We start from the raw sequence: 23,881 nt of genomic DNA, 5'->3' as shown, positions 1-23,881 counted from the left end.
GATCACCTCCGTCAACCAAGGCGCGTCCGGCGCCGCGGCAGTGTACGTGCATCGCGGGGCCTCGCTCCTCGCAGTCGGGATGCAGCTTGGGCTCGCCTGCGGCGCCCCGCTCAGCAAGCCGGCCATAGCTGCGGACTCGGCCGCGCCGCCAGCACCGCTCCCGGCTGTGGGCTTCTCAGACGGAGCGCTGCTGCTTCCGTCCACGTCTCTCCGCCCTCCTCCCAGCGTGAGGCTGCTTGCGCTACGGGCCCGCAACGCGCCCGGCTGCGAGAGGAGCGCCGACGTGCTCGAGGGCCTCATCCTGGGTGCGCACGTATCACCGCCGACTTGCGGTGCGAATCCACGCACGTGCAGCCCGCTCGCCTCGTGTGCGGATGAGGAGGCCATCGTGGCGCGCCCGCGCACAAACCTCGAGTACTTCGCAGAGCTGTTCAGCGACAGCCACGGCGTCTCGGACCTGACGACTCCCACCTGCGCGTGCTTGCCGCCCTTCACGCCTGCCACAGGCGCGCCCGAGACAGACCTGGCGGCCTACCTGCCCGAGTACGGATGCACGGTGCCGGCCTTTGTCGACACGATCTCGGTGCTCGACGACAAGTCGGCTGCAGAGTCGCCCGACTTTACCCCCTCCCCCTCGAGCGTGCCCAACATCGTCCTCGAGCTCACCAAGACGTCCCGCAACGAGAACACCTCGCGCTCGCTGCTGCTGCACGTCGGCGGCACGCAGGAGGCGGCGCTGAAATGGCGTGTCAGCTCGGCGTCCGTGCCGAGGTGGCTGCAGGTCTCGCCGACGAGCGGCGTCCTCTCGACCGTGGAGGAGCGGCGAGCACACTTTCTCACCGTCAGCGTCGGCTCGGCCGGCATGCGGGAGGAGCTCGAGCCGCTGCTTGCGACGCTCAACGTGACCGTCGAGGTGGGCGGCGTGCGGGAGACGGTCCTGCTCCCCATCTACACCATCATCGCCACCACCGCGACGGCTGCGACGTCGATGTGGGGCCTGCCCGGGCGGGACGGTCGCTGCGTCCCGCGGCGCGAGGCGGAGCGAAGCCCGCTGGCGGTCACCGTCGGGCAGATGAGGGAGGTCGAGTTCACCAGCTGCGACTTTGAGGCGCTCGAGGTGGCGCACTCGGTGCCGTCCCTCCGGACCAGGGAGTCCATGGAGCACTCGGCGCGCCGCTTTCGCGTCGTCTTGACCAGTCGCGAGAGCGGCGAGGGGCGCGACGTCTTCTTTGAGTACAAGGAGGGGGGGAAGTACAGCGCGCACCTGCTGGCCTACGAGACCGGCGAGTTCACCCTCCGCCTGTACCTCGACGACGAGCTCTGCGGCTGCGGCCCGTCCGGTGCGGGCAGAGACGCACCGCTGGGGTGTGCCTCCCTCGCCATTAGCGCCGTGTGCCCCGGCGGGCTGATCGACACGGAGGGGCGCAGCTGCGGGTGCGCCGTCGGGTTCGAGCTCCGCGGCTCGACGTGCGTCCCTCAGACAACTCTTCTGCTTCTGCTCTGCGTCGCCTGCTCCGTCGGGCTGCTCCTCGCGGTCGGCGTTTGCCGGTTCGCGCAGCAGTCGTCCCGCAACAGGAAGCTGGCGGTCGCCGCCGCCCTCCGCGAGCGCGACGAGCAGAGGCAGCGCGTGCGCGAGGCGATCCACAACGCGTCGACGCTGAAGTACCCTCTCTGCGTCATGCCGTTCAAGTCCTTTGCTCGCTTTGGCAAGCTGGTCCCGTTCGAGGAGGCGCGCGACCAGAAGGTGCTCGTCTGCTGCGACACGTGGGACGAGGCGGCGAGCTTTGCCTCCACCCGCCCGATCATCTTTCTCTCGCACCAGTGGCTCTCCTACTGCGCGCCCGACCCGCAGAACGCGCACTACGTCCAAATGCTTCGGGCGGTGAACGCGCTCGCCGCCGAGCGGGGCTTTTCAGCAGAGGACTGCCATGTCTGGGTTGACTACCACTCCATTCCGCAGTGCAATGAGGCGACCAAGGCGCTGGCCGTCCGCTCGATCGCCCTCTTCGCGGCGTGCACCAGCCACTTTGTGGCCTGCGCGCCCGAGACGCCGCACGTCGACACGGGCCTCCTCTGCAGCCGCGACACCTACCTGAGCCGCGGCTGGTGCCGTCTCGAGCAGTGGGCCTTCATGCTCGCCAACGGCACCGAGTCTATCTACTATTGCCCGGCGTCCCGCGGGTCGGGCGGCGACGCCGGCAGTGGCGGCGACGGCCAGCTGCAGAGCGTCTCGGACGTCTCCTCCTGGATCGAGACGAGCATCATGGTTTTCTGCGGCGAGTTCACGAACCTCGAAGACAAAGACCTGCTCGTCGACGTCGTCCTTGGCCTGTATGGCCTCGCGTTCGTCTCCCGGCTCAGTGCGACAGGGCGGGCGGCCCGTCCTGCGGATTCGGACGGCGCGCTGTGGGAGCAGCTGCAGACGCACAAGGCGGCCATCTTCCCGACGGAGCTCTTTGGCGACCTCGTGGAGCTGCTCGAGACGGAGCTGACTGACGCGATAGCGCAGGCGGCCCGCGGTAGCGGCTTTGGCCCCCAGGACTCCGAGAGCAGCGTGTCGAGCCACGGCGGCCTAAAGAGCAAGAGGAGGAGCGAGACCAAGCAGGACGCGTTTGCGCTCTTTGACCGCCACGGCTTCGAGTCGGTGCTCCGGGCTAGCGATCGGCTATACACGCAAGCCATGAGGGAGGTGAGACGGACGAGACAGACGACCACGTCCTAGCCTCACCCCGCGGGGTTAGGGTTAGGGCTAGGGTTAGGGTTAGGGTTACGGGTTAGGGTTACGAGAGATTGAGATACTAACATTATTTAGGGTTAGGGTTAGGGGGTTAGGAACTAAATAATGTGTATGCGCGAGTTACATCAATCAAATAAGTGGTAAATACCACTCATTTACCGCAGTACGTAAAAGGCAAGCACTCCCACCCGCTGGGAGGCCACCCGGGCAAGAGGGGCAATGCCACAGAGCAAATGGCGCAGGAGCCGGCCCATCGGACGATCGGAGGAGGCCACCAAATTTTCTGTTTCGGAGCGACCGGGAAACAAAACATATGTCAAATTATATGCAGCACAAGCCCGCGTTCGTTGTCGGGATTCTCGTCGGTCGTCTCCTCACCTCACGCCCTCGCGCCGCCGCTTTGTGCCCGAGCCGCCGCCCGCGCCCAGCCCTCGGCGGTCGGTCTGCATCGGCAACGTCTCCGCCACCGGCCGCTCCGCGCGCTCGCCCGCCGCCGCGCCTCTCGCGCCGAGGGCAGTGCCCGGCACCCACCCCATCCCCTTGAGGAGGGCCCGGCCGCGGTCCTCTGGCTGCGCGCCTACGCCACGGGAGTACGGCCCAGAGTCCGGGAGTACGGCCCTCCTGCCGCCTGCCGCGTGTCCAGAGCTCCGCGTGAAGGCGAGGGCTAGGAGGACAGGGAGTACAGCGGAATTGTGCGTGTGCATGTCACGGCTGGGACCCGTCCCAGACATGTAGCATGTGCATGTGCATGTCGCCCGGAGGACGAGGGCGGTGCCCACCTTCGTGGCGATGCTGCTGGTGCTCCGCCACCAGCGCGCGCTCCTAAGGTCAGGCCAGACACTTCTCCGCACACACAAGGTGGTGGGGCACAGGGGGGGGGGGGGGGGGGGGGCTCGCGACTCCACGTCTAAAAGCCAGGAGCCCCTTGGCGCAACCCCAGTGAGCGGTGTGACGTGCGCTCCTCGGCGCTGACGTCGCCGTAGTCGGCGTACGTCGGGCTCTCGCGGCCGGGAAGCTGCTCGGATGCTCCTGCGCGGGGTCAGAGGTCACGTGAGAAGGTCCCTAACAGACGAACCTGAAGCTCCTCCAGAGGAGCGAGCGGCGCCAAGGCCGTCGCCATCTCCCTAACCGGCGGAGGGCTGGCAGGTGGAGGGCGCGCGCCTCTTGCGAAGGCGCCACCCGAGAGGGGCTCCACACGGCCGAGCGGCGTGTCCACCACGTCGCCCCAGCCCTCGAACCGCAGCGCGACCGTCCCGGCGCGAGCGTCGAGCGCCACCACCCTCGCGGGCCGGAAGGTGACGCTGTGTGCCGAATAGCGCGCCCGCACTCGCTCGCCCACCTCGGGCCACCCGGCCGGCGCCTCGGCAGGCTTAGCCGGGTGGCAAGGGCTCCCATCGCGGCTGCCGCCGCCGCCCGCAGAAAGGTCGTACGAGCTGAGATCCCTGTCGTCGTCGTCGTCGTCGCTGCCGGCGGGTGCAGAAGGCGCAGCGGCGGGTGCAGAAGGCGCAGCGGCGGGTGCAGAAGGCGCAGCGGCGGGTGCAGTTTGAGCCGCAGCCACTTTTGACGCCGCGAGCTTGGCGGCGAGAGCTCGCGCGTTTGCGAGCGCAGCAGAGTCTGCCGTCGGCTTTGGCTTGGTGAGAGAGCGCGGCGAGCAGAGGGAGCAGAGAAACACAACTAGGCACATGCACATGTACATGTGTGAACACCGAAAAATAACATGTGAAATTCCGCGTCTCCCGCGTCGGCCACATGCACGGCGCCGGCACGGTCATGCTCTCCTGCCTCACCCTTGCCTCCGCCATCAGCCCGACCCTTCTACTGCACGTCGGCGCACCACTGCGCGTGGCGTTCGGCTCCTGCCGGAAGCAGCTCAAGCCTCAGCCTGTGTGGGACGCCGTCGCCGCGCAGTCGCCGGCGCTGTGGCTGTGGCTGGGCGATGCCATGTACCCGAAAGGGTCGGTGACATCTGCCGCGCAGCTGCGTGAGGCGTACGCGCAGGCGGGCGAGCCGGCGCTGCGCGGCGTGCCGGTCGACGGCGTATACGACGATCACGACTACGGGCTGAACGACGGCGGCGTTGGCTGGGAGCTGAAGGAGGACGCGCGGCAGCTCTTCCTCGACGAGGTTGTCGGCGCGCCCGCTGACTCGGCGCGGCGCACCCAGAGAGGAGGCCTCTACGGCAGCCGCACGCTCGGCGAGCCGCCCCGGCAGCTCAAGGTGGTGATGCTTCGACACACAGGAGTCACTGCTCGTGCTGACTCATTCATTCTTAACCAAGGTGGTGATGCTCGACACGCGCTTCGGCCGAGCGGACCACGCGGTCCCGTCGCCTGGCGGCTGGTCGCGCGTGCCAAAGGCGGGCACGACACGTCCACCACACGACACACCCACGACACGTCCGCGACACGTCCGCGACACGTCCGCGACAGGCGGGCTACCTTGCGGGCGTCACTCGCTCCGCGTGCGCCCTGCTGGGCGTCGGCATCCGCTCTCCCCCCGCGCCGGTGCTAGGCGAGTTCGTCCGAGGGTCTCCCTCGAGACGACCCGAGATTGGCCGAGATCTAGGCAGCTCGCACTCCGCGCAAGTGCTGGACGAGGAGCAGTGGGCGTGGCTCCGGACCCAGCTCACCAACTCGACCGCGTCGGCGCACCTCATCGTCTCGTCAGTCCAGGCGAGGCCTCTGATCTCCCCATATCTCCCCATATCTCCCCATATCTCCAGCACCTCATCAGCTCGTCGGTCCAGGCGAGGCCTCTGATCTCCCCATATCTCCCCATATCTCCCCCTATCTCCGGCACCTCATCAGCTCGTCGGTCCAGGCGAGGCCTCCTAGAACCTTCCGAGCCCTGCCTAGATCCTTCCTGAGCCCTCTTCACGCTCTTCTGGAGCACGCCTAGAGCACGCCTAGAGCACTCCCCCTACAGCCTTGCCGGACGCTCCTACAGCCTTCCTAGAGCCGTCCTCCCAGAGCCTCTCCAGAGCCTCCCCAGGTGCTAACCTCGGCGGCGGCGGTCGAGTCGTGGGGGCACTTCCCGCGCGAGCGGCGGCGTCTGCTCTCGCTGCTCGAGGAGACGCGGCCGCGGGGCGCACTCCTCCTCTCTGGCGACGTGCACTACGCAGAGTTGGCAGGCGCCCCTCGCGCCGCCCTCCCGCCCGGCGCAGAGCTGCTCGAGGTGGCCCCCGAGATTGCCCGAGATTGCCCGAGATTGCCCGAGATTGCCCGAGATTGCCCGAGGCTACCCGAGATCACCCGATGCTACCCGAGATCACTCGAGATCACCCGAGATTCCCTCGCACTCGAATGGCGACCCTTGATGCACGGGCCGCGAGAGGGAGTGCCTCCTCGATGCTCCATCAGCTTGTACATGCGCCGGGTCCCTGGCACGGGTGTGTGGGCACTCTTCACACCCGCAGCGTCCCCTACTCCTCCCTGGTGTGAATCCCGGGCGACCACACACACACACACACACACACACACACGCACGCACACACACACACACACACACACACACGCACACACACACACACACACACGCGCGCGCGCGCGCAGTGTCAACCAGACTGGCAATCAGACACACTCTGTGCGAGTACCCCCCCCCCCCTCAGGTGACCTCCTCCGGCCTCACGCATGCCTGCGGCCTCGGAGCCGTCGGGGGCCCTCTCTGCGGCCTGCAGCACCGCCTCTTCGCCTCGCACCGGTGTTGCCTCACGAGAGTGGCAGCAGTAGTCAGTTGTAGTAGTAGTAGTAGTAGTAGTGAGTAGTGGTGAGTAGCAGCGGCAGCAGTAGCAGCGGCAGCAGCGGCAGCAGCAGCAGCAGTGGCAGCAGCGGCAGCAGCGGCAGCAGCGGCAGTGGTGAGAAGCATTCGCCACCGACCCTCCTCGCTTCGGGGCCCCTTCGCGGACCCTTCTCGGAACCTTCCCGCAGGCTGCCCACCCCGCACGACGCCCGCCGCCCGCTGCCGCCGCTGCCTCCCTCGGCCGTGGCGGCGCTGCGAGTGCACTGGGCGGGCCGAGCTGTGGAGAGACGCTGTTCACAGCCTCCGCTGTGAATAGGCGCTGCGTGCACTGGGCGGGCCGGCGGCGGGCGCGTAGCCCGTCCTAACTTCGGATATCTCCCCATATCTCCCTATCTCTCTCCGTGTCTCGCCATAGGCGCGTACCCCTTCCTCAACTTTGGCTCGGCCGAGCTGCGCTGGCCACCCGACCCCTCCCAAGACAGAGAAAAGAAACACAAGCCGGCTTCACACACCCCTGTGTCTCCGTAGGCCCTCCGACCCGGCGACGATTTGCGAGCGCCGTCCGTCGTCCCCATCTGTCTCCCCATCTCTCCCCATCTCTCCCCATCTCTCGCGATAGGCTAGCTGCGAGCCGTCGGCTCCTCCTTCGTCACCCACGGGCTGCGGCGCCATCGTCGTCCGTATCCACCACGCGCTCGACGGCGGCACGGTGCCTTCCCTCCCTCCTCTCTGCCTGCCCCCGCCCTCGCTTCTCTGCCTCTCCGCCCGTCTCTCTCTCTGGCGGTGTGTCTAACTCTGTCTTTCTGTCTCTCTATCTATCCGCTCTCTCAGCTCTCTGTCTGCCTGCCTCCCTCCCTCCCTCCGGAGCACACGACACCCGCGGGGCGCGAGTACCAAGTTCGCCACCCGACCGCCCGACCGCCCGACGTGCCACAACTGCCGCCGAAGGCGCTCGAGCACTCTCTGCCGCTCGGGCTGACCGCCGGGCAAGAGGCGGAGCGCTGGCGCGCAGCGCAGGCCCTCCCGACCATCTTTGACGCCGCGGCGGAGCTGCGCGCAGCCGTGGCCGCCCTCGCCGGCGGCGCTCTCGCGGCCGGCTTGCTCTGCTGTTGCGGGTGTAGGAGGTTGGCGCGGGGCCGGGGTCGCGCCGCGCAGAGGCAAAGCAAGCGAGACTGAGCGACGAGCTAGACTGCGCGGCGGGGAGACAATCCCAAATACGAAAAAAAAATCCATGCCGGCAAGTAAGCTGCTGAAAGGCGACTCGGAAGGACTCTGAGCTTTGTCACGGCACGAGGCTGGCGTTGAAGACGCGCCGTGATACGTGCTCGGTGGCGATTCCGACCGGCAGCGACGGCCCTGCGCCTCGCGGCCCCCAGTCCAGCCGGCGCGTGCAGCCAGACCGGCCGCTACCGCACCTCGAGAGGAGGAGTGTCGCCACCTGGCTCTGCCACAGCCAGCAGCCCGTCATCGTAAGCCACCAGCAGGAGTTGTCGGGGAGTCCGTCCATGATGCCGGTGACGAGGATCACGTGCAGGCTCTGCAGCGAGCTGCTGTAGTCTACCGCGCGCCTCGAGTCGTGCGCACACAGAAATATGAGCCACGGCGCGAGCAGCGCATTCGTCAAAACCATCGAGAGCCAGGCGGTGAGTGGACGGTACTCGTCTGGCCCCGATCCGCGGCCCACGCGGTAGTCGAAGGCGAGACGGGCGTTTGCCTCAGAGGCGCCGTCTCCCGTCACGAACCGCTCGTGCTTGAACGGTACCGTCCCCGATAGAGGCAGGTCCTCAAAAGACGCGCTGATCACTGCCGCGAAGAGATACCTGAGCCGTAGTGGAGAGGAGTGGGAATGGCCGGCGCGCCGCCCGCGGAGAGGATGGGTCGGCGAGGCGCACCACCCGGCGTAGAGGAGTGGCGCGATCAGCAGCATCCGGGCCAGAATGATCTGGCTCTCGGCACAAGACCGACCGAGGCAGAAACGCGAAGGGCCATCCTCCGGAGCAATTCCTTCCGGCGAGTCGTCGGGATCGTCCCACTTTTGCATCATCGTGGGAGTGTGCTCCGGCGCCTCGGGGCAGCGTGCTGGGGGCGAGCCGGAGGGCAAGGGCTCCGTTTTGTCCGTTACAGTCTGTTTCGCATTAAGAAAACAGGATCCGGCGCCACGCCGCCGTTTCTAAGCCTTTCCACCCTCCCCCCCCAGCCCGCGCCGTGGTTTCTTAGCCCCGGCCGGCACTCAGGTCAGCCGGGCCGAGCGTGTTTCCGTGAGAAAATAAAATATTAAGTAAGCTGCGGGATCACCACCTTGTAGCCGGCGGGGGCGCCCTCCAGGTCGTCGTCCGTGCCGTCGGCTGTGAGCAGGGCGCCGGCGTGCTCGAAGTACTTGCGCTTGGCCTCGCCCTGGAGCGCCTTCATGGAGGCCTTGTAGAACCAGTGGGCGAGGAGGATGCGGCGGTCCGAGGCCGTCAGCGTGTTCGACTCCCACTTCTCGAGGTTGTCCTCGTCGTCGAGCCACTCATCGAGCAGCTGCCCAAGGTAGACTTTGATGGCGCCCCATGCCGCGATCAATCGACTGCACCTGGTCGGTCTCGTTGGGCGGCACCTTGTGTCGACACCTTGTGGTCGTCGACGCCAACCGACTGTATCAACGGGGAGGGACTTGGGTGAGTGTGTGTCGAGGGCGAGGTGTGGAGGCGGGGGCAGCCGAGGCGGAAGGGGAGGCGACGGAGGGGGCGGAGGCGTAGTATTGGGCACGCTGCCTAGGTAGGTAGGCAGGTTTCAGCGAGGACTACCTAACTGGACTCGCCTCGTCCCACCTTCCCCGGCAAGCTGTCCGCCCCCAGCAAAAAAAGAATACACGCCGGGTGTTCTCGGCGCCCCCCCGGCCCTGCAGGTTCAGCGAGGACGCGAACGCGACGAGCCTCGTATGGCGCCAGCGCTGCTTCGCGACATGTGCGCCAGCATCAAAGCGGTCCTCGACTGCGACGGCGACAGCCCGAGGCAACTTCTCAGCAACGCTGAGCAAGCCCTTGGGCTGCCGGAACCCGTCCATTTCAATCCGGGTGAGATGCTATCGCGCGCAGCGGCCATCTGCCTCATCCTGGCGATCAAGCAAGTTTTTCGTTGCGGCGCCACGCTCGCGTCGAGGATCATCGAGGAAGCGGAGTGGGGAAACATTGCGTCTCCAGCAGGTTCCCCGCTGGAGCGCGCGCAAAACATTTGCACCGCTTTGGGAATGTCCTCGGACGATTTCGTGGCCGAGTGGGTACAGGAGCAGCAGAGCGGCGGCGGCGGCGGCGGCGGCGGCGGCGGCGGCGGCGGTAGCAGCGCTTGTGCTAGCGGCGGCGGTAGCAGCGCTGGTGCTAGCGGCGGCGGAAGTAGCGGCGGCGGCAGCAGCGGCGGCAGCAGCAGCAGCGGCGGCGGTGCTGCGGGCAGCCGGCCGGCTTCGGTGGCGGCGTCAGCGGCGGCACCAGCTGCGAGGAAGAAGGGCGGCAAGCGCCCCGCCGCGGAGGCGCCTCGTCCCGCCGATGGCACGCCGCGCCAGCCAGCCAAGGCGGCAAAAAAGGCGTCCAAGCCGGGCGCGGGCGCGGCGGCGGTCGAGCCGGCGGCGACAAAGCTGGAGCTGCCGGCGAGGTTGCCGGCGGGGGTGCACCCCGCGAGCATGTGGAGCGAGGTGGTTCCGAGGGGCACCATTCCAGAGGAGCACGAAAAGCTCTACTGGGCCTTTTCCGGCGACGTCCGCACAGCGCTCGTGGCCAAGCTGCAGGAGAGCGCAAAAAGGGAGATGAGGTTCCGCGAGGAGCTGTGGCTTGCGACGTGTCCGCGACGTGTCCGTGACGTGCCCGAGTACGCCCCTAGGCTCGAGGAGGCGCTGAGGCTCGCCGTGGCCACCGTGGGCAGCCACCCGCTCCGCACAAAACCCGCCACCGAGCGGCAGCTGCAGGCAGCGCACCGCGCCTCCCCCTTCCCCCTCCCCGCCCCGCCTCCCCCCACCCAACCTCCCCCGCCCCGCACGGCCGCATCCCTGGCACAGCGCCCAGCTCCCCCTCCCCTTCTTTGTCTCACCCCGTCTTTCCCTCCCCTCGCCACAGACTCTCCCGGGGGACGCGAGCTGGACGACGGCTGCACAGGCGTGGATGAGCCGCGCAGCGCACCTGGCGGGGCTTCTTGTTGGCCAGATCGTCGTCTCCGACGGGGAGGGCACGGCGGCGGGTGAGGGCCGGCTGGTGATTGAACACCAGGAGGCGATGGTGCACGGAAAGGACAGGAGCCTTCTGCGGCTGGAGGGGGCGGAGGAGGGGGCGGCGGACGCGGTGGCGGAGGGGGCGGCGGAGGGGGCGGAGACCGCAGCGCAGGAGGGGGTGGGGGCGGTGGCAGAGGAGGCGGCGGCGGCTGCGGCGGCAGCAGAGCTCGCGGGAGAGACCGAGCAGGCCGCGGCAGAGGAGCAGGCCGCGGCAGAGGAGCAGGCCGCGGCAGAGGAGGCGGCGGCAGAGGAGGTGGCGGCGGCAGAGGAGGCGGCGGCGGCCGAGGCGGCGGCAGCGGCCGAGGCGGCGGCAGCGCAGCAGCAGACGGCGGAGGCGGAGCGGGCGGCGGAGAAGAAGCGGGAAGCGGCGAGGGCGGTTGCGGAGAGGGCGGCGGCCGAGAGGGCGGCGGCCGAGAGGGCGGAGAGGAAGCGGGCAGCGGCGGAGGAGCGGGCCGAGGAGATGCGGCTGCAGCAGCAGGAGCGGCTTCGTGACGAGGAGAAGCAGAAGGAGGAGGCGAGGCGGCGGGGTGCGGCGGGAGGCGGCGCAGCGGGGCCCGCCCCTGCAGGACCCCTCATCCCCCTCGGCAAGGGCTCCACCGCCGGCGCGGGCATGCTGAACATGGTCCCAAAAGCGACGTGCGGAGACGACGGCTACGGGTCGCCTGACGCCGCGAGAGGCGGGGCCGACGGCAGAAGCGGGGCCACCGGCGCTGCCGCTTCTGCCGCCAGCAGCAGTGGCGGCGGCGGCAGTGGTGGCAGCGGCAGTGGCGGTGGCGGCGGTGGCGGCGGTGGCGGCGGCGGCAGCGGCAGCGGCGGCGGCAGCGGCAGCAGCGGCGGCGGTGGTGGCGTGGAGGCACCGCCCCCCGAGTCTCCCCGCCGTCTGGGCAAACAGCCAATGGCGGCGGCCGAGCGAGCGGCGCCGGCCGCTCCTGCAGAGCCGAAGCCGCCTCCCGGGCTGGGCAAGGCGGTCCAGGTCTTTGCCAAGCTGCTGTCCGGCGATTCGTTTACGCTCAATTGCCCGCTGGACGCGAGGGTCGACTTTGTGAAACGGCTGGTCGAGTGGAAGGCAACAATAAACGGGCGAGACCTCCCCGCCGGCTGCCAGCGGCTGATCTTTGCGGGCAAGAACCTGGAGGACCACCATACGCTGGAGGGCAACAGGCTGGCCAAGGAGAGCACGCTGCACGTGGTTGACACGCGGGGTTTCGCGACGACGATGGAGGAGAAGGAGACGTTCGACGGCACCGACGGCTTCATTGTCACGAGCAAGCTCGACGTCGCCCCCGCGCAGCGGTGGCTGCTCGACAACCAAGATGCGCTCTCGCGCAGCGCAGACCCCTGGTTTGCAAACCAGCTCAAGTACTTCCTCGAGCGCGACGGCAGCAGCCCCTTCTCCGAGGTGATCGCCGACCACTGGCATCGCGGCCTTGGCGGCACGCAGCACAACGACCCGACCAAATGGCCGGACGTGCCGGAGCCGATCCGAGACCTCGACGCGCAGCTGCGCAAGAAGCTGATCGAGCCGGGCGAGCAACCGCTGCCGCTGCTTGGTGATCGCGAGACGGGCGACTTTGTGCTGGGCTACGCGCAGCTGACGCTGATGCCGGTCAACACGAGCAAGAGGGAGGCGGGCGTCGGCGCGCACTCCGACAAACCCGCGTACGGCGACGTGATCATCACCGTCGGCATCGCCGGGCAGGCGGAGGTGGTTCTGACGAAAGAGGCGAAGAGCACCATCGGCAGCTCAACGGTTGTGCCGATCCTCCGGCGGAGGACCATCAAGGCCGCCATGGCGTACTGCCTGTACGGGCAGTCGAGGTGCAGCCGGCAAGCACACACGGCCCCTCAACCCTCACACACTGGACCGGCTCCCAACCATGGCCCTCGAACCAGGTGGAAGGTGAAGCACGACGTGCTCGTGAGCGACAGCGTCCCACCGCTGGACGGCCTCGTGATGATGGACCAGCAGAAGAAGGCTGGCTACACCGTCCCCGTCGCACGCGTCGCCGTCACGCTGCGCTACTTCCGCCGCTCATGGTGCGAGCTGCTGCGCAAGGCGCGGCAGCCTTCGCCGCCACTTGCGCCGCCGCCGCCCGCCGTTGAAGCGGGCGACATCGTCGACGTCTTCTCGTTCAGCCCGGGCGGCATCCCCGAGAACCGGAGAGAGTACCCATACACCTACCCCGCCATCGTGGTGAGCAGCACACACACACCCTCCCAGCCTCTTCGGTGTTCCCCGCCCCGCACGCCTCCCCACTGCTTGCCGCACCGTCGGGCAGCCGCTTCTGCAGGACCGGCAGGAGGAGGAGCGGCGGCGAGCCACACACACCTCCCGCCACAAACAACTCCTAGCGCCACACACCTCCCCGCCACACACACACCTCCCAGCGACGCCGCGGGCTGCGACTCTCGAGCGTCGACTCTTCACGCGCCGCGAGCCGCGAGCAGGCGTTCGTCGACGCGCACGCGCAGCACCTGTGGGTCAACATGGTCTATGACTTCCTAGACACCTCCTAGACACTTCCTAGAGTGGGTCAACATGGTCTATGACTTCCTGGACACTTCCTAGACACTTCCTAGACACTTCCTAGACACTTCCTAGACACTCCCTTGACACTTTCTAGACACTTTCTAGACACTTCCTAGAGTGGGTCAACATGGTCCATGACGGGCTGGAGCGCGACCTGCGGCGGGCGCGTCCCTCGAGCTTTCTCGGAGCTGTCTCTCATAGGTCTCCGACGGGCTGGTGCGAGACAGCGAGAACGAGGCGTCGGTGCTCGCAAAGGCGCCTGTGCCCGGCGCTCAGCCGCCATCGAGTTGGGAAGCTGACCCCCCTCCCTCCCCCCCCCTTGCCTTGGCGCAGGTGCCGTTCTGTTCCGCGACGCCGTCGAGCCCGACCATCAAGCTGCGCTGCCACAAGATCCCGGCGACGCGACGCAGCGTCCACGCGACCCCTCCCGTCGCCCTCCCCCGACCTTTCCCGGACCTCTCCACAGGCCACGCAGCGCATCATCAACGTGAACCGCCTGCTGGTCTGGCTGACCGGATTTGCCAAGGAGCAGGAGCTGTACGCGGAGCAAGCACAGCGCGATTTCGGCTTCGAGGTGCGCCACACGTTTGGGCGGCTCAAGGCGCTACACTGGCCCGTCAACGCGCCGACGTCCTGCCGCGCCTTCAACATGTCGTACGACGAGCTGTTCAACGAGCTCGCCCAGGAAACGGGGGACGAGATGAGCGGGCAGAACCGCATAGCGAGGCTGCTGAACCCAGCTAGCTGAGAGTGACGTTGACTCAGACTCTTCTGATTGGGTCGCGCCGTATGTCTTTTGTGAGATGCTTGTACTGTACGCGCTCGCTTGCTTTTTTTCGCTCCAGTCCTGCGGATCTTCACACTCCAAGGGGTTGTACTGTACCTCTGTACGCCTTGGGATAAGCTGAAGACAGCCACGAGCCAGCGTCTGGAGAGGACTGGAGCCGCGCTTCTGCCACGCCCACGGGCACGGCGCGGGGTTCTGCACTTGGTTCTGCACAGTCACTGCAGGCGCGCGCGCTCGACACCTCCTCTCGAGCTCCGTCCGCGCCAGACGGATGCGCCCGAGCGGCGCGAGCCACGGTGGACGTTTAGTGATCTGTGATCTGTGAGGGTCCGCCCGCAGGCGCATTTTGTATACCGAGGCGGTGCCCGGTGCCGAACCTGTCGGACCTTAAGACAGCATTGTAGATCCCTGGGCGAGGGTGGTGGCGTCCCCGTCGGGTCAGGGCTGAAGGCGGGGGAGACCAACCCGATCTCTCCGGCATCCCGGGAGCGTGATTGACACCTCCCCCTGTGCGCCAACAGCCCCGTGGAGGTAGGCCGCTCGTCTAGCCAATCAGCCTTAAGCGAGCGGCCTGGCCGTTGGAATGGCCGAGTATCCGAGAGGCGGCAGCCTCTGCCCTCGGAGAGGGGGGGAGGTCTATGACCTACCTTGTACCTAGTTGTCCGGCATGCGAGGGCATGCTCGGCCGTTCGGAGTCCCCCCCTTGTAGAGGACGTCGGAGGGAGGGGAGGACGACTGTCTCCGCAGGCGGACCTCAGTTACGAGCCGCCCTCCCCTCGAGACGCGAGGCCAGCGCACTTGGGGCCGAGCCCCAGCGTGCACCGTCCCACACGCCTCACGCGGCCTCTGGCGGGAACGGGATAGCAAGCGAGTCCCCCAGGCCGGCGCGCGTCTTCCGGGAGAGGGGCGGGAGCGAGGGACCTTCTTATTAAGCCGGCATGCAGGCGCATGCACGGCCGTTCAGAAACTTTCCCAGCCGTTGGAATGGCTGCGCTCCCGCCCCCCACGCCGGGTGGACAAGCGGGGGGGAGGTCAATGACCTGCCTAGTCGCCCGACATGCCAGGCATGCCGATCTTTCGGAGCCCCCCCTCGTAGACGTGTGCCGCTGGGATCAAGCCAGTACGCCCGAGGGCGACGGTCCCCCGGTAGTAGACGTTGGAGCCGAAGAGGGAGGAGTCGCCGAAGGACGGGTAGTCGTCGGTCATGCGCGGGGGGAGGAGGAGTCGGCGAGCAGCAGGGGGGGGAGATAATGCCTGAGAGGGTGGGGAGGGAGGCGTGAGGCGCTACGTTTATTAGTGACCAGTGTCCCCAGCTATGGGCGTGTGTGTCCACGTTGGAGCCAGGTGTGGTGGTGGACGCGAGAATAGCTCCGCAGTGGTCTCATGGGGAGGCAACCGATGCGAGTCGACTGAGCCGTCACCTCTGACGAGCACTGTCCACTGTGCACTGAGGAGTGAGTACGCTGTATCAGTTTTTTGAAATCAATGAGATGCCCGTGGGCTTACTTTGTGTAGAGATGATCCATTATTGCAAATCTCACACAAAAAAAGACCAGCAGGAAAGAAAGTGTTCATTTCGGGACCAAGTTCAGGAATTCGACAGGGATTACCAATCAATGGTGTACATGGAGAAGTACTATATGATGGATTTGCAGTGAATACGCAGAGTGTCCCCGATGCTTCCAAAATAGAATGGAGAAAGTGCACAGCAAAACCACGAGCAGGGTAACGGGGCTCGGTACGAACGAGCCCTCGAGCTCGCTCGTAGGTCCTACGAGGTCGGGCCTACGAGCTCGAGGGCTCGCCCCGAGCCCCGTTACCCTGCTCGTAGTGCTGTGTGGCTATAGCTCCCCATCTTCTCTGTTTCATTCTCTGTTTCAAATTCTCTGTTTCAAAACAAGGTAACGGCATAGACAAGAACATGGGTGGGCCCGAGAAATATGGAACTTCCGTTCCGCTGGGCCGAGCACGCTTGCACCGCCGCCACGCCGTGCCGTGGCATTTTCCCACGCACCTTTCACGTGCTGTGGCCGACCCGGGAGTTGACATTTGGTGGCCACAAGACGGAGGAGCGAGAAGCTCGTACCAGCGTCGCGCGCCTGAAGGAGCTGCAGCCTGAATGGGCCGTGCGCGTTTGGACCGACTCCGACTGCGAGGCGCTGATGGCCGAGGCGATGCCCGGAAGGATGCCACTCTACCGGGCCTTGGCACCGAAGCTGAAGCAGTTTGATGCAATACGCACGCTCATCCTGCACGTGCACGGTGGTATCTACCTCGACCTCGATGTTCTGTGCACCAGGCCGCTTGCCCCGCTCCTGCTCGGTTCTCCCACGACGGCCCTGCTCCTCCGCGCAGATTGGCCGAGGCAAAACGTGGAGTACCGCAGCATCCTCAACATGACGAGCCACCGCGTTGTGGCTTCGGGCAATCACATCATGGGCAGCATCGCGCGTCACCCGCTTTGGCTCTACTACCTCGACATTATCTTTGATGGGCAAGCTTGCCCGGCGCCTACGAAGTCCGAGTGCGAGGGATCAGTGATCATGCACACGGGTAACGGCGCGTTGGAGCGAGCCGTTTTTGCGTTCCTGGCCAACCACCCCAAGCAAAGGCCCAGCCTGCGTCTCCTCGGCGAGAGGGCGTTCCTCAACGAATCGCAGTACAGAGGGCAACGGCGTAATGTATACGCCGATGGCCAACTGGTGTGCAGGCACCTGCACTCGCTCAGCCCTGTCGAATCGCAGCCCGGCGGCGACGACGACACAAAGGGGCAGCTGAAGCGGAGCGCCAGGCATAATGCGAATGAGAGAAGACAATCCGTCTAGAAAAGTGGTCCTCGAGCCAATGTATCGTGCGCAGCGTGAGTGTGCGGCCTTTGGCTAGCAGCGCCGCAGTGCTTTCGCGTCGTCTGGGGCTGTTGGTGTGCACAAATTGTGCACACCACTGCCTGTCGTGGGAGGAGAGGGCGGCTTGTGCCGGTTGTCCTGTGTATTCTCTTCTCTGGTAGGACGGGAACCTACGAGATGATATAGTAGGGAGTAGAAGAAAGCAAAACGGAGCCCTGCGCACGCACGACTCCGCAGGAGAAGCCCCTCCCGCCCGTGCTTGTGCAGCGCAGCCTCCTCCTCACAGAAAAACTGCGGCCGCCAGCGACTGAGCGTCTCGCTGGCGGACGGGGAGAGGAACACAAAGGGACGTACGGTACACGGACGTCCATCCACTGGGATGAGAGTACTGGTGAGGTGAGGTCGAATCTGCTGATTCAACAGCCGCCCAAAGGAGCGCCCCACCTCAACACGGGGTCTCGGCTCTATCGAGCCACGCTAGCTCCAGCCGCAGCCCCACCCGGCCGCCCGAGATACCCGAGTGTGTTCCCGCAGAGCAGAGAAGACTAATCCTGGGGGAAGCAACCTTCTCACTCTTTTTCTGAAGTCTTGAAGTGGCTGCTCCCGGCTTTCGGCGACTATGCGGGTCAGGTATCGTGCTATTTCGTATTATTTATCGTTCGTGCCACCATTAGGGGGCTTAGTGTAGTGAGAGGGAGTGCTGTTGTGAAATTATTTTCAGTGGAGGACGAAGACACTTTTATGGACGTCGGCCGGCGAGCTACGGCCTTCTCGGCTTTACGCGCGGGGCGCGCGTGTGTCTCTCTGTCTGTGTGTGGTGTGTGGCGTGTGGGCTATGTGGCGGGGCCCTGCCAGACCGCAGACGGCCCCACTTCCGTCCCCGACGGGCGACGCGGCATGGAGATGGGGACCCTTCTGGTTTTCTGCTTCACTCTCCGCGATGTTTTTCACCGAGAAGAAGAAAAAATGTAAATGAAAATCTTCGATCCGCCTCTATCCACTATCGCGCAGGTATTAAGCCTCTACACTCTATCCACTATAATCGGAGAGGTTGCGGTGCTTTTCACACCGTTAGACAAATCTGACCGCGATCGGCATGTGGTCGCTCCACACTTTCGCCAGCGCCTTGCGATACTGCTGACGGAGCCAGCCCGGCACACCGTCGGCTGGCTGGGAGTCCGTCTCGGGTTTCCTCTCGACGCGCGTCGCATCGGCGGCTCCCAGCCCGCCGAGAGCACGTGCCGCGACACGCGAGGTCGAGTCGATCGCGGCAGCCACGCGCTGCATCTCTTCGTAGGCGGCGTCCACCTCTGCCACTGCCAGCACCTGCCCCGTTGCATGCATACCGCGCCTCGCCCCCGCGCAATGCCCGCCCGCATCGCGCACGCCGTCGTACGCGGCTTTCTTGCGAGGCGGGTGCTCCCACCAATGTGCCGAGTCGTACTGCTTGCCCTCGGAGATGGCCCCGCGGCCGACGAAGCGCCACAGGTTGGTCGGCGCGTCCTCGTCGAAGCAGGGCCGCATCGCGAAGCCGTTCTCGCGCAGCACCGCCGCCACCCTCTCCGTGGAGAGGTTAAAGTCGCCGAGCACACACAGCACGCTGCGTCCGTCGGCGCCCGCGCCCCCCCCCTCCGCCTCGCCGCCCTCCGCCGCCTCGCCGCCCTCCGCCGCCTCGCCGCCCTCCGCCGCCTCGCCGCCCTCCGTTGCCTCGCCGCCCTCCGCCGCAAGCGGTGGGTCCTCGACGCCTCGGAACACGGTGGCGTCGACATGGTCGCGCAGCGCACGCGCCAGCGCCGCGACCTCGGCGACGGTCGGCTCCTCGCCGCCCGACTTGAGGTGGACCGTGGCGACGAGGAGCCGCGCGCCGCACAAGCTGCTCTCTGGCTTGCGCACCTCGAACTCGCAGAGCGCGGGAGCGCGGTGGAAGCCGGAGCCGGCGGCGCGGTCGGCCGCGCTGGGCGGCAGCTCGTAGGGCGGGCGCACCTAGGAGACGGTTCCTAGAAGGTTCCTAGAAGGTTCCTAGAAGGTTCCTAGAAGGTTCCTAGAAGCTTGTAGGGCGGGCTCACAAGCCGCAGCGCGTGGGCGTCGTAGCAGAACACGTGCTGCTCGCCCTCGTCAACACCGGCGGGGTGCATCGGGTCGCGCACAAGGCAGTGCACGTCGACGCACACGCAGTGGTACTGCCGCGCTGGCCCCGCCGCCGCGCCGGCGCACTCCTGCATGCAAGCGCGCAGCGTGTTGGGAAGCACCGCCTTGGACACCGCCTCCCTCGCCCCCGCACCGCCTCGTGCCGCGAGCTGCGGGCCAGGCGCCTCCTGGATGCAAACCAGGTCGGCCTGCACGTCCGGCGCACACGCGCGCGCGCCGATGTTGCGCGCCTTCTCGGCCGCCGCCGCCAACCAGTCTTCGTCCCGCTGGTCGGTCACGTTGAGCATCTTGGCGTTCCACGAGACGAGCGAGAGGCAGCCGAGCGAGCGGCGGGAGGCGGCGTACTCGTCGAGAAAGGCGCGCGAGGGCGGCTCGGGCCGGTCGTCGACGAGGCGGAGGAAGGAGACGAGCTTCTTCGCTTTGGGCTTAGTGAGCGGGATGCCCTCGCCCGCACGCAGCTTCGCAAGTGCCTCGAGCACGCTCACCTCGCCGTCCTCGCCCTTGAGCCCCAGCCCCTTGAGCGTCATGCCCTTCATTTCCTTGATCGGCGAGTCACCCTTGCGCTGTACCGCCGCCTGCTCGTTGGCCACAAACTCCTTGAGCCTCCGTAGGTGGCGAGCACGCAAGCTGTCCGATGGCAGCAGCTCGGACGCCGTGGCCTGATGCAGAAGCGCCCGAGCCTCGGCGCAGTACGGCTCGACGCCGCTTCGGATCACCTCCTTGAGCCGCGCAATGGCGAGTCCGAGGCGCTGCGGGCTGGCGGTCGCAAACCGCTGGTCGAGCCGATCGAGTGCGCGAGCCTCGAGGAGCAGCGCATGTGGGTCACGCGGCTCAAGGCTCAGCGCCACACGCACCCACTTGAGCCCTTGGGCCAAGTTCTCAGTCGGTGAGCGCTCGTCAATGCAGATGCAGGCCACGCGCACGATGGTGGCCAGCAGATCCGTGTCCAAGGGACTAGCCGAGGCGAGCACTTGGTCGAGAGCCGAGAGAGCGTCCTCCATGTTGTTCCAACCTCTAACGTGTCGAGCTTGTCCTTCTTGCCCCAGCACGGCCAGGCGCCGGCGCCGGGAGGCGCCGCGAATTCTTTTTTGAGCTAGACTTCGATGTTAATAACAAGCGAAGGCACACACAACAGGACGCCAAACACACGACTGCACGCACCGCACCGCACCCCGCACCCCGCGCCCGCCGCCCCCCCGGCCCCCGCCCCGCCCAGGTGGGAGAGAGACGAAAGTCTTTTTCCCCCCGTCACGGCCAACCGCTTATACCGCATCGGCTTCAGATCCTCTCATGTAGTGAACGGAGAACGGCGGCGCGCAGCGCCGAAGAAAATTTTGGCAGAAATCGCTTATAGTATATAGAAAGCGGCTGCTGGTTGCCCGATTTCCCTCGCCGAAACAGAAATCGGCTGCTGGATGCCGAGGACCCGATTTCTATCGCCACGCCTCGCACTGTAGGGGGCCCTAGGGGCGGCTGGACGACGCCCGTCGCCACGCCATCACGGCTCGGCGAGATCCTCCCGCGAAGATCGCCCGAGGCAGTCTACCGAGGCTAGTCAAACGCGTCGTGCAACTCGTCCTGCGGCAGATTGGCCCCCCCCTCCTCGTTGATGCGCGCGCGCCGCTTCTCTTTTTGCGCGACGACGCCGCGCGTCGCCCGAGACGCCTGCAGCAGGAACGGGCAAGTCAGGCGCGGCTGTCGCGTGGCCTTCCTTGGGACCCGGCGTTGCCTGTCTGTGGCTGTCGATCTCCCTCTCTCTGTCCACTGTCGACTGGCCGTGCGTGCCGGCCGTCTGCGCACTTGTCTCGGTGCGGCCAGCGTGGTCGTGTGGTGTGTGTGTGAGCGCACAAGTGCTAAAATCTCCCGCAAACGCGTCTCGTCTCGAGTCCGCTGGGTCAGCACAAGCCGTATTAAAGACATCTAGACGGCGCGGCGAGCCTTGCGCTTGAGCGCGGAGCGCGCCTCATTGGGGGAGACGTACTTCTCGTTGGCGTAGAGCGTCTCGCCGCCAAACGAGCCCCCTACAATCTCGGGCAATCTCGGGTCATCTCGCGCAGCCTCGCGGAGCGTGCTTCACCGCCGGAGGAGCGGCCGAAGATCTTGACCGGCAGCAGCGAGAAGCGCGGCCCGATCTCGACCAGCGAGTCCTCGCTTCCCTTGGCGGCGTCGAGCGGCGGCAGGACCTGGTGAGGGGTCGGAGCAGGTAGACTTCCGCCGCGTGTCAGGGGACCGGGCCGCCCTTGCGTGTCTCCGCCTGCTCAGCAGCCCCGGCATTCCAAATGCGAGCGGCCCCGGTGCAGGTGGGTGAGCAGTGCGTATTTGTGTGTGCGTGTGTGCGAGCGTGCGTGCGTGTGTGCGTGTGTGCGTGCGTGTGTGCGAGCGTGCGTGCGTGTGTGTGCGTGTTGTGGCGGCGGCGGCAGCACCACCTGGTAGTGGCGGACGACAATCTTGCCGCCGAGGAGGGAGAAGTGGAGCACGTGGTCGTGGAAGGGCTTCGAGCGAGGGTGCCCCTTTGGCGTCGAGAAGATCTGCCCTAGCAGCTCCTTGAGCAGTGCGCCGTGCGCCGAGCCGGCAAAGGACGGGTCAAACGACACGACCGGCCGCGAGCCGAGCAAGCAGTTGCCCGTCAGACGGAGGTCGGAGCTCGGCTTGACCTGCTGGACGAGGAACTTCACCGAAGGCCCCTCGCCGCCCACGGCCGCCGCCCACAGGAACAGGTCGCGCATCTTGCGCGCCTCAAAGTAGACGGCAAAGCGGCAGCCGCCAAGGTCGGCAATCTCGTTGATGGAGGAGAGCGCTTCGCGCTTGTCGAACTTGGGGTCCTTCTTGGCGTGCGGCAGCAGCTTGAGCACGTCCTCCATCAGCTCGATGAAGGTGGTGGTCACGCCGCGAGAGCAGAGGACGAGCACCTTCTTGCGCGTGTGCGTCGAGCGGCGAAGCACGGCCGGGTAGGCGGAGGGCTCGGCCGAGGAGGCGGCCGCCGCGGGCGCCTTGCCCTCCGCAGCGGGCGGGGCGGCGCGAGCCGGCTTCTTGGCCTTCGCCATCGACGTGCACGATTTTTGGGTTGGGTACCGTGTAGTGTGCGGATGCTTGCCCCCGCTCCGGGCTCCGCGACGTGTCGGATGCTTGAAACATGAGGGTTACTCACTGATAGACGCCGTCGCCAACTGTCATGTCGGTAGCCGCTCTGCAACGCTCGCTGCTGGAGCGCGGTTGATCGCGGCGCCGACGCCGCGGCGGAAACAAAACTCCGCGGCGGCGCCATCTCGGTTCTCGCGCGGCGTGAGACGGCGCTGCATCGGCGCCAAAACAAACGGGAGGTCGCGGCGCGGCCGCGGCAGCAAAAACATTGACGTTCGCTTCTGCTTCTCGTCTTGTCGCAGGCGCACACGCGCGCGATCCGCGTCGCTCCGCGAGGACACGACCACCGGGATTCGAACCGGCAGCATAAGAGCGCCGGCTCGAACGCCGGCCGATCGTGCCACGGAGTCATGCAGGTCTTGTACGCTCTGCAAAACCGGCTCGTGGATATATGACTGGTTTTGTCCGCGGGCGCGAGGGCACTGCGGAGACGGGCGGCGGCGGCGGAGGCGGCTGCAGCAGCACACGGGCTGGCGGCGGCGCGCGGACGGTGGCGGCGGCGCGCGGACGGCGGCGGCGACGCGGCGGCACTGCTCCTCTGCTGCTGATGATGACAATGATGCTGCTCCTGCTGCCCCTCCCGCCCGCCAGCTGCCCGCACGCTCGGTGGGATCTCTTCACCTTCACACTGGTGGAGTCATAGGTGCAGCGCGATCAGCGCTGAGCTGTTGATGGAGTATAGTGGAAGTGGGTGGTATAATTACTTGTGTTGTGTCGGATGCTTCACCGGGGGTTAGATCTACTCACTGTCGCTCGTGCGTGCCGTCATCATCTGTCCAGCGTCCACCCATACCGCGTTGGTGTCCAGTCCGAGACGAGATGCAAGACGAGGGGCAGCAGCGCCAGCAACGCCAGGACGGCCATGCAACCCCCGACGGCCGACCCCGAACGAAAGGCGAAATGCCCGCCAGGGGGCAATTCGCAATTGGGTTAGACTGATGGAGATCCACACGCTTCAAAATATGCGCGCGTCTTCTGAGACACGCGCTGTTCACAGTAAGTATGCACGGCGCGTCTTTTGAGACAGCAACGCCAATCGGAGATGCCGTCAGCAATTCGGGATGCGCGGAGCAACTAATATGGACTCGCGCATCTTAGGATGCTCGAGCATACCGAGGACAGCGAGCGTCTAAGTAGGACACCTACTAGACGCACTCTAATCCAGAGACGCATTCGGTAAACAAAGATGGGGGGGTCGCCCCCCCAGACGCCAGGGAGGCCGGTTGAGAAGAGCGTGCGCGCATATCTCCGCACATAGAACCATAGCTGCACGCCCGAATAATGCGCCCGCACACTCTCAGAGAGAGAGAAATCTAAAAAGCATCGCGCGCTACCTGCCTGTCCATATACCGATATAGCCAAAGCGTCCCAGCACACATGCCTCTCTATTATTATCTCTCTGCCTGTTGCGACGCCGCTCCCCTCAACAGGTGGCCCGTGCGGCCCGCGCGGTCGCTGTCGCCCGCGGCGCGGTCACGTCCGGCCTGGAGAGGCGGAGCCCGCCGGCTAGTGCGGCATCTCTGCCCACTCGCCGTTGCGCGTGCGGATGTCGAGGGCGGCGATGTTGTACTTGACGCACTCGACGAGGTTCGACTCGCGGTAGACGAAGCCGTGCTTCTTGAAGAAGGCGCGCGCGTAGGGCTGCGCGGGCGGCCGAGGCACGGTGTGCGTGCGTGCGTGCGCGCGTGCGAGAAAGGGGAGGGGGGGGGGGGGGGAG

General features: G+C 66.4%; 8 protein-coding genes across 8 annotated transcripts in view; 4 read left to right on the top strand and 4 right to left on the bottom strand.

The window, feature by feature from the left end:
- Nucleotides 1–2,245: 2,245 nt before the first annotated feature.
- Nucleotides 2,246–2,864, top strand: EMIHUDRAFT_438055 (hypothetical protein). Its single transcript, XM_005762206.1, has one exon. It carries the CDS (start codon nt 2,264–2,266, stop codon nt 2,720–2,722), a length of 459 nt encoding a protein of 152 aa, XP_005762263.1. The 5' UTR covers nt 2,246–2,263; the 3' UTR covers nt 2,723–2,864.
- A 247-nt stretch (nt 2,865–3,111) lies between these two features.
- EMIHUDRAFT_452842 (hypothetical protein) lies at nt 3,112–4,421 on the bottom strand (the record flags this gene model as incomplete). Its single annotated transcript, XM_005762205.1, has 4 exons — nt 3,112–3,314; nt 3,517–3,559; nt 3,711–3,766; nt 3,917–4,421. 4 exons carry the CDS (start codon nt 4,419–4,421, stop codon nt 3,112–3,114), a joined length of 807 nt encoding a protein of 268 aa, XP_005762262.1.
- Nucleotides 4,422–4,486: 65 nt separating this feature from the next.
- Nucleotides 4,487–7,651, top strand: EMIHUDRAFT_216454 (hypothetical protein; the record flags this gene model as incomplete). Its single annotated transcript, XM_005762204.1, has 4 exons — nt 4,487–5,015; nt 5,303–5,403; nt 7,095–7,184; nt 7,424–7,651. The coding sequence occupies 4 exons, from the start codon at nt 4,487–4,489 to the stop codon at nt 7,649–7,651; spliced, it is 948 nt and encodes a 315-aa protein (XP_005762261.1).
- Nucleotides 7,652–10,795: 3,144 nt separating this feature from the next.
- On the top strand, nt 10,796–14,059 carry EMIHUDRAFT_452841 (hypothetical protein). Its single transcript, XM_005762203.1, has 6 exons — nt 10,796–11,061; nt 11,513–12,530; nt 12,606–12,906; nt 13,161–13,202; nt 13,444–13,497; nt 13,576–14,059. The coding sequence occupies exons 2-6, from the start codon at nt 11,608–11,610 to the stop codon at nt 13,984–13,986; spliced, it is 1,731 nt and encodes a 576-aa protein (XP_005762260.1). The 5' UTR covers nt 10,796–11,061; nt 11,513–11,607; the 3' UTR covers nt 13,987–14,059.
- A 1,910-nt stretch (nt 14,060–15,969) lies between these two features.
- EMIHUDRAFT_105556 (hypothetical protein) lies at nt 15,970–16,854 on the top strand (the record flags this gene model as incomplete). Its single annotated transcript, XM_005762202.1, has 1 exon — nt 15,970–16,854. One exon carries the CDS (start codon nt 15,970–15,972, stop codon nt 16,852–16,854), a length of 885 nt encoding a protein of 294 aa, XP_005762259.1.
- Nucleotides 16,855–17,946: 1,092 nt separating this feature from the next.
- On the bottom strand, nt 17,947–20,024 carry EMIHUDRAFT_216447 (hypothetical protein; the record flags this gene model as incomplete). Its single annotated transcript, XM_005762201.1, has 4 exons — nt 17,947–18,435; nt 18,643–18,858; nt 18,942–18,986; nt 19,125–20,024. The coding sequence occupies 4 exons, from the start codon at nt 20,022–20,024 to the stop codon at nt 17,947–17,949; spliced, it is 1,650 nt and encodes a 549-aa protein (XP_005762258.1).
- A 327-nt stretch (nt 20,025–20,351) lies between these two features.
- EMIHUDRAFT_428142 (hypothetical protein) lies at nt 20,352–22,067 on the bottom strand (the record flags this gene model as incomplete). The annotated part of the gene is made up of 4 exons (XM_005762200.1): nt 20,352–20,688; nt 20,962–21,044; nt 21,101–21,206; nt 21,447–22,067. The coding sequence occupies 4 exons, from the start codon at nt 22,065–22,067 to the stop codon at nt 20,575–20,577; spliced, it is 924 nt and encodes a 307-aa protein (XP_005762257.1). The 3' UTR covers nt 20,352–20,574.
- A 1,603-nt stretch (nt 22,068–23,670) lies between these two features.
- Nucleotides 23,671–23,881, bottom strand: part of EMIHUDRAFT_216445 (hypothetical protein) — a gene marked incomplete at both ends in the record, with an annotated part of 3,178 nt that continues 2,967 nt past the window's right edge. Inside the window, one exon of the mRNA XM_005762199.1 lies at nt 23,671–23,805. Within this exon, the coding sequence (XP_005762256.1) occupies nt 23,671–23,805 (135 nt within the window). The remainder of the gene's footprint in view (nt 23,806–23,881) is intronic.

Source organism: Emiliania huxleyi, assembly GCF_000372725.1.
Source record: "Emiliania huxleyi CCMP1516 unplaced genomic scaffold EMIHUscaffold_69, whole genome shotgun sequence".
NCBI lineage: Eukaryota > Haptophyta > Isochrysidales > Noelaerhabdaceae > Emiliania > Emiliania huxleyi.
Note: the sequence above shows the minus strand (reverse complement) of the source record. Positions and strands in the feature narration are given on the sequence as shown.